The sequence below is a fragment of the Natrix helvetica genome (genome assembly GCF_964273705.1).
Source record: "Natrix helvetica genome assembly, chromosome: 11".
NCBI lineage: Eukaryota > Metazoa > Chordata > Lepidosauria > Squamata > Natricidae > Natrix > Natrix helvetica.
In genome coordinates, this window is record NC_138562.1 from 10,679,627 (window position 1) to 10,697,083 (window position 17,457).

Genomic DNA, 17,457 nt, shown 5'->3' on the forward strand with positions numbered 1-17,457 from the left:
TATTAAAAGTCCAAAAACTTGGAAATAGCAATGTTCCAGAAAGTTGCCGTGGTCAAATTAAATCTTTTTAAAGTACAGTCAGTGATCACCAAGGTTAAAAAAAAGAAAAACCCAGAAACAACAATTGAATACCCCCCAACACACACACACACACACACACACACACACACACACACACACACAGAGTATATCACAGAAATGAGTAGATCCCCTCACATTTTGTAAATATTTAAGTATATCTTTTCAGTGACAACACTGAAGAAATGACACTTGGCTACAATGTAAAGTAGTGAGTATACATCTTGTATAACAGTGTAAATGTGCTGTCCCCTCAAAATAATGCAACATGCAGCCATTAATGTCTAAACCCCTGGCAACAAAAGTGAGTACAACTCTAAGTTATAATGTTCAAATGGGGCTCAAGTGGATTGATTCACACTAGTATTTTGGTTGTAAGAAGTGGAGAGATTAGTGTGCCATAAATCCAATTTACACAAAATTAGATCAGAGAAAAGCTCACCCCTTCATTAATAGATATTTATATTTATTAAGAAGCCATTTATAGACCATGGCTTAAAACATTAAGAAACTTTGCTCCAGATCAGTTTTTAGGAAGTGTCATTTAAAAATGGCACCTAAGATTATTCTGGTCACAAAACCAACTTTGCCAATACTTTGTTATCCTACTATAACTGGAGACAACGACAAATGACTTTATTTCATTTGCAAAACTCATTTGAATACAATTTCCCTGTGCAAATGACGTTTATGTAAAAGTCTAGAAATTGGTGCCATTTGTTAGACTGCAGCTTCTGCCAACAGGTTTAAAATGGCCTTGAAAGCATTTTTAATTGCACAGATTCAGGCTATTTAACACCAACACAAATTAATGTAAGATAGTTAACCAACAACATTAAAGAGGAATCTGCGCAAAACTTTTTTTTTTTTTAAGGATAGATTTAGAGTTATTGCAGAATTAAAAGATTCACAGCCTTTCTGTTCTACTCTACGCTTTCCTTTGTGCCTCACAGCCTTGATTTCACTGGCTTGAAATTAAACCAGAAAGAAAAAGAAAGAAAGAAAGACAAAACTATTTGGAAGCAGACAGAATTTAAGTTGAGACTAATGTTCTGTTGAAATGGACTATAAATTGGGACTATGAAGGTTTTACTTTGATTGGCCACAATCGAAACTGTCTTCATTACTCTTGGGATCAGCACGGCTCATCTTTCAAAAGATTTATTTTGTTTTCCAAAAAGATTGCCACGTTGTTTTAACCCTGACTATGTTTTCCAGTTGCTTTTAAAAATACCGTTTTTCCCAGTTGCTTTTTTAAAAAGCCGTTTTTATCACTGCGATGCTGTCGCTGAAACGCAACAACGAAAACTGTTGATGGATATAATTAATATTAAACCAATTCGTAACAGTTAATGGAGAGGATTTTTGACTATAACAGCTTTAATTGATTACTGCCTGCAGTGGTGACAATCCCCCAAAATTTACAGGGCTGCAAAAGAAAAACAACTCGAATCAGAATTATTACATGCAATGTTTCTTGGAAAAATAACGAATGCTTCTCACTATTGGCTAAAATTCATTAAAACCTACTCAGAACTGTGCAGTATATACAATACAATACAATACAATAGTAGAGTTGGAAGGGACCTTGGAGGTCTTCTAGTCCAACCCCCTGCCTAGGCAGTAAACCCTATACCGTTTCAGACAAATAGCTATCCAACATCTTCTTAAAGACTTCCAGTGTTTGGGGCATTCACAACTTCTGGAGGCAACTTCTGTTCCACTGATTAATTGTTCTAACTGTCAGGAAGTTTCTCCTCAGTTCTAAATTGCTTCTCTCCTTGATTAGTTTCCACCCATTGCTTCTTCTCCAACCCTCAGAGGCTTTGGAGAATAGCTTGACTCCCTCTTCTTTGTGGCAACCCCTGAGATATTGGAACAATGCTATCATATCTCCTCTAGTCCTTCTTTTCATTAAACTAGACATATCCAGTTCCTGCAACCGTTCTTCATATGTTTTAGTCTCCAGTTCCCTAATCATCTTTGTTGCTCTTCTCTGCACTCTTTCTAGAGTCTCCACATCTTTTCTACATCGTGGTGACCAGAACTGAATGCATTATTCCAAGTGTGGCCTTACCAAGGCCTTATAAAGTGGTATTAACACTTCACGTGATCTTGATTCTATCCCTTTATTGAGGCAGCCTAGAACTGTGTTGGCTTTTTTGGCAGTTGCTGCACACGGCTGAATGAATATATGTGACAAATAAACATACAATCTAAAGCTGAAAGTTGGTCCAGTTTTGCAGGGTGTACTTACTGCTCTTTTCCTGGAGCACCCAGTAATCCAAGGCACAGTAAGGTTTCCTGAAATCTGCAGAAAATAAAAAATAAAATAGCACAAAGGTACCTTTGCATGTTTCATAGACAGGTAATCATCTGAAGAACGGTTACTGCAAGTGTATTGGAATGCATCGTTTTGAGATGAACATAAACCATTCTTCTTTCTCTAAGGAATCTGATTTAGGAACAATAAACCAGTGGTTCTTAACCTTTTCTTCACCATGGATCTCCTTTTAAATACCTTTCGTGACCCCCAAAACTTAACATTTCAATCATAACATTTCTTCAAGCCTTCACAGATTCCCTGTGACCAGTGGTGGGATTCAGAATATCTTACTACGGGTTCTGTGGCTGTGGCTTTGTGCGCGTGGCAGGGGAAGGATACTGCAAAATCCCCATTCCTTCCCCGCTCTCAAAATCTGTCAGAACTGGCTGAATACCACCTCTACCTATGACGATATTACGCCCCCCCGCCCCCGCCCCACAAGGAGTCCACGGATCACAGGTTGAGACCAGGCATGAAATCTGCTTACCTTCGCTACCAGTTCAGAACTGGGAGCTCGCGTCCGTGATGACGTCTGGGCAGGTGGGTGAAGCCTCCCGCCACTCCTGTCAACCAGAGGCAGAATACCGCCTCTGGTTGAGATCCAACGGAATAAATCATCATTTACTGGATTGCGAACTTATTGAATGGTTCTGAATTCTTGTAAATTCAGCTAAGTTTTTTTTTTAATTGTTTATGATTTAAATGTTTATCTAATCCAGAATATGAATCAAGATGGACTTTTCGCTTCATACGGTTCTGAAGATGTTTTCAGAACGATTGTTTCCAAATTCAGGTATCATTAGAATTGTAATGCAGGAATAAAGTATCGAAACCCCAGGGACGTAAGAGGAAAACGGGCATGTATAAAGAAATGAATAAATGAAATAAATAAGGGGGGGGGGCGGTTTGAAATAAAAAACTGTTCTTATTTCCTGGTAGCAGAAAAGAAGATAGCGATTGCCTTTACCGCCGCTCATGAGCTGGAATTCGTGATTTACAATTTTTTTTCAAAATGGAAGTTTTCACCTTTCCGAAACGTGGGAAGAAAACTTAGGAAGAAAAGCCCAATTACCTGATAATTATTTTGGTTCTGAGATAGCCTTAGTTGATTGGATGCTGTAAAATGAGAAGAAAGGTTACTTCTTGATGGATGGGAACTGCTATAGAGCGTACTGGATGTGCTATGCAACGAAGTCCGTGGAGGTAAGCGATAGTCTCTGTTGTGATACAAGATATTGTTGTGCAAGTTCCTTGCGTTCAGCACGTGCGAATTGCAACCCATGCTCCTGCCCGAGCCCATAAAACCGGATCCCGGATTCTCGACGCGGAGGGGCGTGCTGGTTAACCGGGAGTAGTTTTGAATCTGGGCGCCCATGGAGGCCAACTCTTCCTCTCTGGCGTATTCGTCGTCCACATCCCCGGTTTCCATCGCGATAGACAGGCAACTGCCTTCTCCGGAAGTTGATAGGGCCTTCTCGCGGCTTCCTCCCAGGGACTGGTCGGTCACAGCCAACGAAAAAACCTCTCGGATTTCCAAATTGTGGGTGCTGCAGGAAGGATCTCTAATGTTCGATCTCTGCCCGGATGGGACGGAGGAAGCGAGGATGGGGTGCTCTGGTTTTTGCAACCGTTGGCAGCCCACCTGGTCCATTTTGTACGGCCGGTGGCACAAGACGGGCTTCTGAGGTAACACTAATTCCGCCGTCTGAACTGACGAGCCGCCGTAGCTTTTCTTCGTGTGGTTATAAATAGAATTCCCTGAATTCAGCACGCTGGTTTGCCTGGAGAGGATGATGGTTTTCTCGCCCAGGAACAGCGAAGCGTTTTTACAGTGGGGAGCTTGGCGGGTCACCGCGATGTGTTGCCTCTGGAATTCGGGATCGCTCTTCCCAGCGGACCTCGACAGGGAGTTTTTATGCATATTGCTCATCAGGGAGTTAGTCTGTTTACTGGAGACCAGTCGGCCGGATGAAGTAGCTGGGTTATAGATGCCAGTGACTATGACGTCGTTGTTGGAGGACGTCCACGAGGACTGCTGGCTCTGGGAACGGGCGATACTGACCACGTTTTGAACAGCCATTTCCGGAGGCATTGTCAATGTGCTGCTGGCCGTGGTGGATGGGCTTCCTCCAGAATCCATGGTGTTCTTACTGCTCATCTTTCTCCTTTTGTTTCCAACCCACGTCTGCAAAAACCAAAAGGAATTTGTAAGCAAAGAGGATTCGTAATTTTCCGCTAGCTTTCGAGGTGGCCTTTGGTGGCTTAACTATAATTCTCAAACTAGGTAGTTTTCCAGGCCTCAGCTATAATTTTCAGCGAGTTTTCGAGATGGCTTTCCACGTTTCACCTATAATTCTAAGCTAGATGGTTTTTTTCCAGGCCTCAGCTATAATTTTCAGCTAGACTTCAAGGTGGTGTTTCCATCATTATGTCAGATGCTTTACTCGCAAACTGAAGCTTTGTTTAAAGTTCTGAGAAAATAATAAACATTTTCAAGACCTGTCTGATATATATGGGAACGAGAGACAGTTAAGTAATTAATGCTGTAAAAAGCCAGTTCATTATAGTGGTTAAGACACCAGCTAGAAACTGGGAGATTGTGAGTTCTAGTCCTGCCTTAAGGCATGAGGTGGCGCAGGGGTTAGAGTGCAGTGCTGCAGGCTACTTCTGCTGATCACCAGCTGCCAGCAGTTTGGCAGATCGAATCTCACCAGGCTCAAGGTTGACTCAGCCTTCCATCCTTCCGAGGTGGGTAAAATGAGGACCCAGATTGTTGGGGGTGAGAGGCTGACTCTGTAAACCGCTTAGAGAATGAAGCGGTATGTAAGTCTAAATGTTATTGCTATGAAGCCAAAGGGGGATCTTGGATGAGCCAGTGTCTCTCAAACCTAGGAAGAAGGCAATGGAAAGCCACTTCTGAAATCGTGCCAAGAAAATTGCAGGGACTTATCCAGGCAATTGCCAGGAGTCAACACTGACTCAACACTGATTCAATACACAGTAACTTTGTGACCAGGAACCTGCCCATTTGAGAAGTTACAATATCCAGGATTATTTTGCATGTTTAATTTTATGTTAAATGCTATAATTATATTATTTTAAAAATTGGAAAAAAAACCAATCTTTACAAAGACATTAACGGCACCATTCAATTCCTTGAATTGTAACTGTTTCATATTTAGAAATGTCGCTGAAGTTCTACTTTATGATTTCTTTGCATAAAGTATGTTTTTTAAAATGCATTGCTAAAAAATGCATTTAAAATGAAATGAAAAGGAATGAATTATATCTATAGTGTCAAATCACAGTACTTTTTACAATGATAGTGTGTATTTTGGATTCAGGTTCTGTTAAGATACAGCCTGTTGTGCCTTAAAATGGCTTCTACTGTACAGCACAATAGAGTTGCCATGGTAACAGCTTCACAGTACTCCACAACGGGGAAACCTGTAGTAAGAGGGATTGGTAAGGATAAATAAATACCCGGGCAACGCTGGGTTATCAGCTAGTACTACTATAAAGGGTGTGTGCTATAAAGTGTGTGTGTGTGTGTGTGTGTGTGTGTGTGTGTATTATAAATTACAAATTCAGGTCAGTTTATGATTGGATTGGATATCAGTTTCTTCTACTATAAGTGAGCAGAGATTTATGAACTGAATAAAATTATGTTTCTTTTGCACATCTGGTTTAAGAGAGAAGGTGCTACTAACTTCACTCAGAAATCCTCATTTCTGTTATCATATGAAGACTTTCTTTTTTGTATACCAACGGACCCCAACCTTTGCGGCTTGGTGGCCCAGCTGGGGGAAGGGAGAGGGAACTGGGCCATGCGAGAAGCGGGATGGCACAAGCTGACTTGTGCAAGTGGTGGGCCAGCGCACACCTCAGCTGGCCCACATGTCCGCTGGCTTGCCGTGGTCAGTCTGTGGGCATGTACGTGCCAGCCTGCTTGTTGGGCACACTAGCCACTCGTGCGGCCCAGTTCCACATAGGCCACACCTGTAGTGGGCTGCAGCCCGAGGGCTAGGGACCCCTTTTGTATACCATAGGATGTTCATGGTAAGTGTCTCTTACAGTGCTGCAAACATTTCAAGGAGGATCCATTATGCAAAAGCATTTTCAGCCACAATGTACGTTTCAAAGATAAAGCCAAAAATAGGTATTGAAAAACATGGCACCCTAGCCTTTTTAAAGGCTAGCCTGTATGTATCCGAATCTACAATCTAAATGTTGGAGATGTGACTGTGTTGGTGCCACGTACTACCATATTTGGTGGACTTGTAAAAAAGTTAAAGCATTTTGGATAAAAAATATGGTGGGTTATTCAAAATATTTTGAAAAAGAGGATAAAGTTTACACCCCAGTTGTTTTTGTTAGGCATAGTTTCAGATTGTACTGTTATAGAGACTAATTTGATTTTGTACCTAACGACGGCAGCAAGATTGTTGGTGGCGCAATACTGGAAGGAGGAAGAGTTGCCCACTATCCAAGAATGGACGTTAAAAGTAGTAAACTTAGCAGAGATGGCCAAAATTTCAGCGTATCTGAAGGATCACTCAGATGAGAAGTACAAGCTGGACTGGAGAAGATGGATTGACTATATTCAAAACAAATACCGGACTAAAAAATTTCAGTTACCTTATGAATGAAGGCATAAGGAATGCTACAATTTATTCAAAGCTAGTTTAATAAAGGGGGAGTTAAAGCACAAGAATAGTAACATGTTAAAATTAGTTAGATTATGTTAGTGTACGGTTGTTAAATGTTTATACCCTGTATTTTGCTCTGGGAGGTCGGGGGGAGGGAGGGTGGGAAGAGGGGAGGGTAAGGGGGGTGATAATTGTAAAACGTATTAAATTTTTTAAATATAAAATAAATAAAATAAATATAATTGCATTTAGTATGATATAAATATTATTTAGTATTGTATAAATATTTACTATATGTATGAAAATTTACTATAAGCAAACATAAGTGTCTACTAAAAAATAAAAAAACATGGCACCCTCACTCCCCACACCTAGCAAACACAGTAAAGGAGCCTTAATGGTACGATATCAAACTGTCTACGTATGATTAATAAGGGATAACTAATGGATTACGCAGGATTCAGACTATATGCTGCACAAAGAAGACTGTGAACGAGAATTGACTGAGAATCCTATTAAGTCTAGAAAGGGGTTCTGGAGGCACAAGGAGAAAACCCACCAAGTCAAACCAAATCAAACTTTAGTATCTTCACAGACCAGTGTAAAAAAATATATATATTGGAAAGAGAAAGAGAGAGTTTAGGAAGCTCTTTTGTTTTGCTTCCCGGTGCAACAAGAAGCCTCGTGGCTCATTTTCTAGTGGAAATCAATTCTGATTTCTAAGCCTTTGTTTTGTCCAAAAGCGCCACCACGAAAGTGACAAGTTCTAGCTGTTTAATGGAGACACAACAAAACTGCTCTGCAATAGCAACCCACCCCTGCCATTTAAAGGAAAGAAGAAGTTCTCGTCCTAAAAGCCCACAAGAAACAAAGCAAGAAAACAATACATAATACAGCATTGTCTTAAGCAACCAATGATCAAGCATTTATCATTTTTCTTTACGGGCTATGGAACAGATAAGAGAAAAAAAAATCGAGGGTCGAATAACTTGTAAGAACTGTAAAATTCTTCCGCCAAATAGGTAGGACCAAAACAGGAAAAAAAAAAAAAAAAGCACAAGAGTGACCCCAATCTTATTACGCATCCTGCCTCACTCATAAAGTTTCGTGTAGGTGTACAAGATTTTTTCCCCTGTTGTTTTTAATATCCTGTTCTTATTAACAAACCACAGATTAAAAAGAGAGGGAAGGAGTGAGATAATTACACGTTCTCTTTTTATGATTAGTTTAGAGGTAGTTCTATCTGGGAATACTTTCATTTTCTCGATCATGGATTTTCAGGTGAAACTTCACCATCACACAAGGTATTTTCCCCAAGATATTTGGTCCCTTCTTGTATAGGTAAGTGATAACAAATGAAACCTGCAATTCACGGAGTATGCCAAACAGAAGTGTTAAATTCATTGTATTCCACCCATAATATCAGACTTTTAGGTATTTTAACCAAGCGTAATTTAGGCTGCACTCCATCAATCTGGTGCCCTTCGGATTGAGACCAACGCTGGCAGTTAAGGAGAAAGAACAACCTGAATATTATATAATATGGGAATTATTTTAGCAATGGCTACAGAATAAAAATGGAAGTTGGGAATAAAAGGAGATTAAAGAAAAATAGTAAATATGTTAAGATAGAGATATAAACAATATGATAGTTGTTAGTATTACGATGATGAGGATTATTATGCTTAATGTTGTTATTACATTTTACTAGAAGATACGTTAAGAGGAAAAAAACGAATAAGATTATTATGTTCAACTGTTTAATATACTATAATTCTAAGATTAGAGAATTAATATCAATGTTAATGACGTTGTACATCTTGATAGTTATTGTAAAGAGATATTTGTACCCAGGCGACAAACTGTTTAAGGAAAGATGGAATGTTCATATTTTAAAAAATAAATAAAAACTTTTTTTAAAAAAAGACAAACCAGTTAGTTTTGTTGCTACCTACAAAAAAAATGCCATCTCAACCTACAAACTCCTATCCAAAGCTCAATCCTAAAATGTTCCCCTACTGTTCTGACCGAGGCTTCCCAAGAGCATGAAGCAAACTCCTTGTACATACATACAATAGCAGAGTTGGAAGGGACCTTGGAGGTCTTCTAGTCCAACCCCCTGCCTAGGCAGGAAACCCTATACCGTTTCAGACAGATGGCTATCCAACATCTTCTTAAAGACTTCCAGTGTTGGGGCATTCACAACTTCTGGAGGCAAGCAGTTCCACTGTCAGGAAATTTCTCCTCATTTCTAAGCCCAGACAAAAAAACCACATTTTATTAACTCATTTTTTAGTATTTTGTCCCGACAAAAAAAACCTTTTATTAATTTACTGTGAATTCTGCTCATTCACATCCAGCAAAGTCTTTCAAGGGATGATTTACAGTCACAGACCTTATCTGGCTTGGAGAGCTGACAGGCCGATATCTGCAAAACTTGGCAAGGAGTCTCGGAGAGTCACGAGCCAATGAAGCGAACAAATTGTCTCCTGCAAACTCCACTTCCCTTTCACTCTTTTATTTCCTCTGGGAGGGGTCATTCATCGTCCACTTGTGACCTTATCCTCAAGTCGAGGATAAGGTCTTTAGCTGTTCCCTTCGTCTGGCAACTCGAGCATGCCCACACTGGGAACAAGCTCCAGCTGTTTGTCTGCCTCACTGATGTCTGACTCTGAAGGCAGCTGATAACTGTCAGATGGCTCTGGCCTCCTCTCTGCCTCCGATGCAGAGCCCCCGTCAGAGCCTTCCCCAGACTCCAGGACTGACCCATGTTCCTCCCCAACCTCCTCACTGTCCGAATCTGCTGCCAGCTCTGCTGGCCGCTGGCGGGCCACAACACCTATGTCCTTTAACCTTAAAAAAAAGAGAAATAGACAGGTTTTGAGCCACTCTCTGAAAACAACTGCCTTATCAAAGAGGGTTAATTCTTGCCACTCAGTTTCATCTACTTTTATTTATTAATCAAATTTGTATGGTCACCCATCTCATCAAAAGCGACTCTGGACAGCATATAAAAATTGAACAACGCAATGGTTTTAGAAGCAATAGATATAAAAATAAATAAGTCCCCATTAAAAAAAAACTAACCATATAAATAAAAACAAACATACAAACCCCTGGGCAGAGAGAAGAAGAAGATTGGACATCTCAACAATGGAGCTAGCTAAGCATGTACCGTATCTGGTTCTTGGGAAGCATCAAGCCAAATAACATAGCCAGGTCTTGAGGGACATCCATGATGTCAAAAGCTAATTTAATTTTGGGAAGAAGCACGTTCCATAAGGTGGGCCCAAGGAAGAGAAGGCGTATCTCCTGAGGTCCACCAAATGTAGGTTCCTAGCTGATGGGACCTGTAGCAGGTCTTCTCTGCCAGATCTAATGGAATGGGAAGGTGTCACCAGAAACAGGCAGTCCCTCAGGTAGCCCAGTCCCATGCCATGAAGGCCATTAAAGGTTAAAACCAGCATCTTTAATTGGGAGTAGATACAAACTCTTTGAATAGTGGTGCTGGAGAAGATTCCTGCGAGTCCCTTGGACTGCAAGGCGATCAAACCGGTCAGTCCTAGAGGAGATCAACCCTTTCTGCTCTTTAGAAGGCCAGATCCTGAAGAGGAAACTCAAACACTTTAGCCACCTCATGAGAAGGAAGGACTCCCTGGAGAAGAGCCTCATGCTGGGAAAGATTGAGGGCAAAAGAAGAAGGGGACGACAGAGAATGAGGTGGCTGGATGGAGTCACGGAAGCAGTAGGTGTGAGCTTCAATGGACTCCAGAGGATGATAGAGGACAGGAAGGCCTGGAGGAACATGGTCCATGGGGTTGTGATGGGTCGGACACAACTTTGCAACTAACAACAACAACAAAATGCAAACTGGCAGCCAATGGAGCTCGCGGAGCAGAGGTGTCACATGAGCTGTTCTGCTTTAACCTACTGTTAAAATAATAATTAACTAAATCTTAACATTTAACTAGGCTTGGCGCCCACACAATCGCTTTTAGGAGCGAGGCATTTCTCACTCATTTCATAAAGGCAAATAAAATTTTGCCACCAAGCAGCCATTCAACTGCTTGGCTGGGGAATTCTGGGAGTTGAAGTCCACAAGTCTTAAAGTTCCCAAGTTTGGACACCCCTGCTTTAAACTTACAGTTGCACACGTACAATGAATGTCCCAAATTATCATACACAGAGGCGCTCTTGTGCGTTTTATACCCACTGAAAGTCTGTAGAGGTTCTCAGTCATCCCGGTTTCGGTTGCCCCAAAGGTGTTTTTTTTTCCAGGAGGCAACTGGACTTTCTTGCTTTTTTTTTTTTTGCATTGAAGATGTTTCGCTTTTCATCCAAGAAGCTTCTTCAGCTCTGACAAGACAATCCTTCCATTCCTCACTATCCTGTCAGAGTTGAAGAAGCTTCTTGGATGAGAAGGAGCAACAGAAAAAGACAAGAAAGTCCAATTGCCTCCCGAAAAAAAAAAAAAAGCACCTTTGCGTTTATGCCCACTGCAATAAATAAATAAACAGAGAAACAAAAATAAATAAATAATAAACAAATAAATGCACTCTTCTTAAATGTAATCGTTTTGTATTATATTCCTTTACCTTTTTATCCTTTTGTAATCTGCAACAGTGAGATGGGTGGCCTATAAGTTTAAATAAATTTAATAAATAAAGTAGAACTCAGGTTTTCAACAGAAATTCCCAAACACACATTCTATTGAAGCATAGCTAATGATTTCTTTTTCTTTCACAGCTCCATGCCCTGTAGATAAGGTAAGCAAACACCTGTGTCTGTTAAGACTGTTATGTAAATGTGAGCATGGAAACCTCAGTACTTACCCTGACTACACTGAAGTCCAGCTTAGTTTCTTGTGCACACTGTAATATGAGCTGAAAGCAATTTTTACTCTGATTTGTCATTCCATTTTCATAGTAACGCTGCAATATCCTCTGTTGTTCTGCAGTAAATACAGAACGCAGATTCATCTAAAAATAAAAGAAGATACTCTGAAAAGAGGAATAATGTAATACTTACAGGGCATTTAAAAAAAAAAGAAGGTACAGGCTCCCATTTATCTAAAGAAATAGAAAAAAAAAACTACAGCAGGCTGAGTCTAATTTATTTCGGTTCCCCTGTGAATATTCTTAAATATAGTTTAACAAACAATCAAAAACAAAACGAAGCAGTAGCTATTTACACTCAGGGATTAAGGGTAGCTCAACACAAATAGAACTCCGATACTATTAAAATGATTAAAAGGTTTGTTTACAAGAGGGAAAAAAAGAGTTTGTAACAAAGGAAACAAGCAAATAAACAAGAAAAGGGATACTGGGTGAAGTTGCAGACGGAGAGGTCTTGGTTCTCTATTGATCCCAGAGACACAATGGTGAAACCTAACTCAGTTTTTCCTGACCTCTTTTATTGCCCCTGATGAATGCTAAGCAGGCTCAGTCTAAAGTGATTTGTAGTCTTAGATATCTGCAAAGTTGCAGGGGTGACGGGAATAGTGCAACGGTGGGATTCAATTTTTTTTTTACTACCGGTTTTGTGGGCGTGGCTTGGTGGGCATGGCAGGAGAAGGATACTGCAAAATCCCCATTCCCTCCCGATCACCTGGGACTTGGGAGGGAAAGAGTAGATGGGGGCGGGGCCAGCCAGAGGTGGTATTTGCCGGTTATCCGAACTACTCAAAATTTCCGCTACCGGTTCTCCAGAACCTGTCAGAACCTGCTGAATCCCACCTCTGGTAGAGCAGCCTGTTATCACCGAGCTGAAAGCTTTTCCTGGTAGCTCTTGACTTGCTACAGCTCACTTAGGGACCATCCGAAGTTACAACGGCACTGAAAAAAGTGTCTTATGACCGTGTTTTCACCCTCACGACCTCCATGGTCACATGATCAAAATTCAGATGCTTGGCAACTGACTCATAGTTATGACGGTTGCAGGTGGGGTCATGTGATCCCCCTTTGTGATCGTCAATGGGGAAGCCAGATTCACTTAACAGTGGTGTTACCAGCTTAACAACTGCAGTGATTCACTTAAGAACGGTGGCATGAAAAGCCGTAAAATGGGGCAACATTCTGTAAACATTTCACTTAGCAGCAAAAAAAAGGGGGGGCTTTGTATTAGTTATTGCAGTTTGTAAACACTACTTAACACTTTAACTGGAAATGAGGCATGAAATGAGCCAGATATGATTTGTCCACTAATCTATAATGAGGTTATCATCATGGCTTGGAGTGATGAGTTTATCCAACCATGGCAAAATGTGACTTGTTATATTACAGTGGTTAGAATGCAGTATTGCAAGCTAATTCTGTCGACTGCCAGGAATTCGATCCTGACTGGCTCAAAGTTAACTCAGCCTTCCATCCTTCCTAGGTAGGTAAAATGTTGGGGGAAAGAGGCTGACTGTAAGCTGCTTAGAGAGGGCTATAAAGCACTATGAAGTGGTATATAAGTCTAAGTGCTATTGCTGTTGCTATATAAAAGCTGTAGTGGTTAGAATGCTGTATTGTAGGCTACTTCTGCTGACTGCCAGCTGTTCGATTCTGACTGGCTGAAGATTGACTCAGCCTTCCATCCTTCCAAGGTGGGTAAAATGAGGACCCAGATTGTTGGGGGCAATAGGCTGACTGTAAATCGCTTAGAGAGGGCTGTAAAAGCACAAGTCTAACTGCTATTAACATTATTATGTTAATGCCAAACGTATGTTATATCAAACAGATTCTTTCAAGCAAACATGTTTTTCTTAACATTGCTGTTGATTTTGGCTAAGATGTAGTTTGATTTTGTTGGATATTCGAAGGACTTGGGCTACACGACGAGCATAGCTTAATCCGAGGAACAATATGGACACGGCTAAAGCAGTTGCTTCTCCTGTTTTCTACTCCTGTTGTGCGCTCACTTCCTTAATAACAGAGACTGATCTATACCACGGTTGAAAGTTGTTCCCTCTTTTGACAACTTTGCATCAATATATTGGGATTATCAATCAGGTTTTCAAAGGGGCCTATGGATTCCATTCTTTAAACAGAGAGACATCAAGTTTGATTGAAAAGTCGATAGCTGAAATGAAGCAAACACTAATGAAAATGACTTCCGATAGAAGTCAGTGAACAAAGAAATGGTACAAATCAATGCTAAAATCACTTCTGCTGAAGCCATTTCAAGATTGCTAGTTAGCTGTTATTTCTAGAATGTGTGCTATAGCAATAGCACCTAGACTTATATACCGCTTCAAGGTGCTTTATAGCCCTCTCTAAGTGGTTTACAGAGTCAGCATATGGCTCCCAATAATCTGGGTCCTCATTTTACCCACCTCAGAAGGGTGGAAGATTGAGACAACCTTGAGCTTGTCAGGAACGAACTCTTGGCAGTGGGTAGAATTATCCTACAATACTGCATTCTAACAGGAAGGAAGGAAGGAAGGAAGGAAGGAAGGAAGGAAGGAAGGAAGGAAGGAAGGAAGGGCAATAGTATTAGCAATAGCCCTTGGACCTATATACCGTGGTGGCGCAGTGGTTAGAGTTCAGTGCTGCAGGCTACTTCTGCTGATCACCGGCTGCCAGCAGTTTGGCAGATCGAATCTCACCAGACTCAAGTTTGACTCAGCCTTCCATCCTTCCTAGGTCGGTAAAATGAGGATCCAGATTGTTGGGGGCAAGAGGCTGACTCTGTAAAGGGCTGAGGTTTGTAAAGCAATATCGCTTCACATTGCTTTACAGCTCTCTCTAAGCGGTTTACAGAGTCAGCCTCTCGCCCCCAACAGTCTGGGTCCTCATTTTACCGACCTCGGAAGAATGGAATGCTGAATCCACCTTGAGCCGGTCAGGATCGAACTCTTGGCAGTGGACAGATTTAGCCTGAAATACTGCATAGGAAGGAAGGAAGGAAGGAAGGAAGGGGAAAGGAAATACCACTTAGACTTATATAACACTTCGCAGTGCTTTTACAGCACTCTCTAAGCGGTTTACAGAGTCAGCCTATGGCCCCCAACAGTCTGGGTCCTCATTTTACCCACCTCGGAAGAATGGAAGGCTGAGTCAACCTTGAGCTGGTCAGGATCGAACAGCTGGCAGTGAACAGTGAATTAGCCCTGCAATACTGCATTCTAACATTCTAACAGCTCTTAAGAAAGTAGACATTAGGGACAAATTACACTGAGACTCAATTTTTTTTTAATGCTGAGTGATAACACATCGTTATTAACTTACAGGTAGTCCTTGACTTACAACAATTTGTTTAGTGACTGTTTGAAGTTACAACAGCACTGAAAAAGGTGACTTATTACTGTTTTTCACACTTAAAACCCTTGTAGCATCCCCATGGTCATGTGACCAAAATTGGCACCCGGTTCGTATTTATGACGGTCACAGTGTCCTGGGGTCATGTGATCCCCATTTGCCACCTTCCAACAAGCAAAGTCAATGGGGAAGCCAGATCCACTTAAGAACCGTGTTACTAACTTAACAACTGCAGAGATTCATTTAACAATAGTGGCAATAAAGGCTGCAAAATGGGGCAAAACTCACTTATCTCGCTTAGCAACAGAAATGATGGACTCAATCGCAGTCGTAAGTCGAGGACTGCCTGTACGTTAAAATAAATGTGATCAGGTCAGATGCACCGATAACAGATCATGAAAGTGCTTTGCTTGCTTTTCTGTTGCAGAAAAGTCGACAGGATCATCTAAATGACTTATCCCTAAGCCAACTGATCTCTTTATATCGGAACAATAGAATAACAGAGTTGCGGGGGACTTTGGAGGCCTTCTAGTCCAACCCTCTGCTGAAGTGGGAAACCCTATACTATTTCAGATCAATGGTTGTCCAATCTCTTCTTAAAAACCTCTGTGTTGAAAGCACCCACAACTTCTGGAGGCCAGGCATTACATTCATTAATCACAGGTAGCTTCTGCTAGATATAAAATAATGACGTAATACATTTCTTTATTTTTAAGGTGACACAAGATGTGTGTTTTATGTACGGTACTACCAAAAATTCAATTGCCCATTCGTTCTTCTCTAGCTCTATTGTGACGGAAACCATATGCTCAGTTTCCAGAGAATGCTTAAACTGGCCAGCCACACTCCGAGGATTCCCCCCCCTTATTATGATGCCAAAAACACAAGTATTGGCACACCAACACTAGCGCCTCTCTAAAACACAAGCTTAGTTGGAAAACCCTAGAAATGTATATAACCCCTTGTAATTTTCACGCCACAAAACAACAAATAAATAGAGCCTTCTACTACTACAGCCACATAGCAAATGATAAAAAGGTATGAATAAGGTATAAGGTGGAGTAGATGTTATTCTTTACTGCCATAATTGAGAGAGCCAGTTTGGTCTAGTGGTTAAGTCACCAGGCTAGAAAGCAAGAGATTGTGAGTTCAAGTCTTGCCTTAGCCAGGAAAACCAGTTGAGTGCCAAAACCAATGAGGGCCCATCACCATCAGATGGTGAGCTCTAATCTCACTTTAGGAATGAAGCCGACTGGGTGACCTTGGACCAGTCACTCTCTCTCTCAACCCAACCCACCTCACAGGGCTGTTGTGGGGTAAATAAGAGAAGGAGGAAGGAAGATGTATTGGATGTGATCGCTGCCTTGAATTATTGGTGAAAATAATAGGTGGGAAATGAATGACTGAATGACTGAATGAAGACACAAATAATCAAAGCGATGCAGCATATTAGAACCATTCGTACTCATATTGTATTTTATAAAATACAAATTTTGTTCCTTGCTGGCAAGTTGCAAAGAAGATGCAAATTCTGCTTCTGGAGCAATGAGTGATTCTGTATTGTTTCTCCCCAGAAATTTGTATAAGCTAACTTTTAATCAAAGACTGCCACCTAAAGTCAACAGAAATTGATGCTGCCCATACCATGCTTTCTCCTTAAGTATATTAATCTACTGTCCATGTTTATTTGAGGAAGGCATGAATGGAAAAATCAAGAACATTATAGCAAACTGAGCAACCATATAGTAAACCCAGTGTATGAAAGCTAACAGAAGAAATGCTTGTTTGCAACCAACATGCAATTAGTTGCAACTCACAAAACCCCAGGGTTGGATCAAACTCCAGCTGAGAAAATAAAACAGCCTTTTTTCCCCTAATGAAAAGGACCTTTGATTTAACTGAACGTTTCAGTTTACTATCATATATCCACTCTATTATTGTGCCAAACATTGGTTGAAAAAAAATAAATAACAAACGCTACCTTGGTAGGAGGTTTTTAAGAAGAGATTGGACGGCCATTTGTCTGGAATGGTCTAGGGTCTCCTGCTTGAGAAGGGGGTTGGACTAGAAGACTTCCAGGGTCCCTCCCAACTCTGTTATTCTGCAATATAATAATACGAGAGCCAGTTTGATGTAATGATGGTCAATATACCCGGAGAGGGTG

At 40.9% G+C, this 17,457-nt stretch overlaps 1 protein-coding gene across 6 annotated transcripts in view; it reads right to left on the bottom strand.

Moving 5' to 3' along the window:
- HDX (highly divergent homeobox) overlaps positions 1-17,457 on the bottom strand; it is a 32,162-nt gene that overhangs the window by 11,386 nt on the left and 3,319 nt on the right. For 2 of the 6 annotated variants that reach the window (XM_081964102.1, XM_081964099.1), the window contains 4 exons: positions 17,275-17,394; positions 11,886-12,032; positions 3,477-4,589; positions 2,336-2,389 (listed from right to left, as the gene is read on the bottom strand). In XM_081964102.1, the coding sequence (XP_081820228.1) occupies positions 2,336-2,389; positions 3,477-4,589; positions 11,886-12,032 (1,314 nt within the window). In that variant the 5' untranslated portion in view covers positions 17,275-17,394. Of the gene's footprint in view, positions 1-2,335; positions 2,390-3,476; positions 4,590-11,885; positions 12,033-15,581; positions 15,640-17,274; positions 17,395-17,457 lie in introns of all 6 variants that reach the window. The other 4 variants (XM_081964098.1, XM_081964100.1, XM_081964101.1 and 1 more) reach the window with 3 other exon arrangements.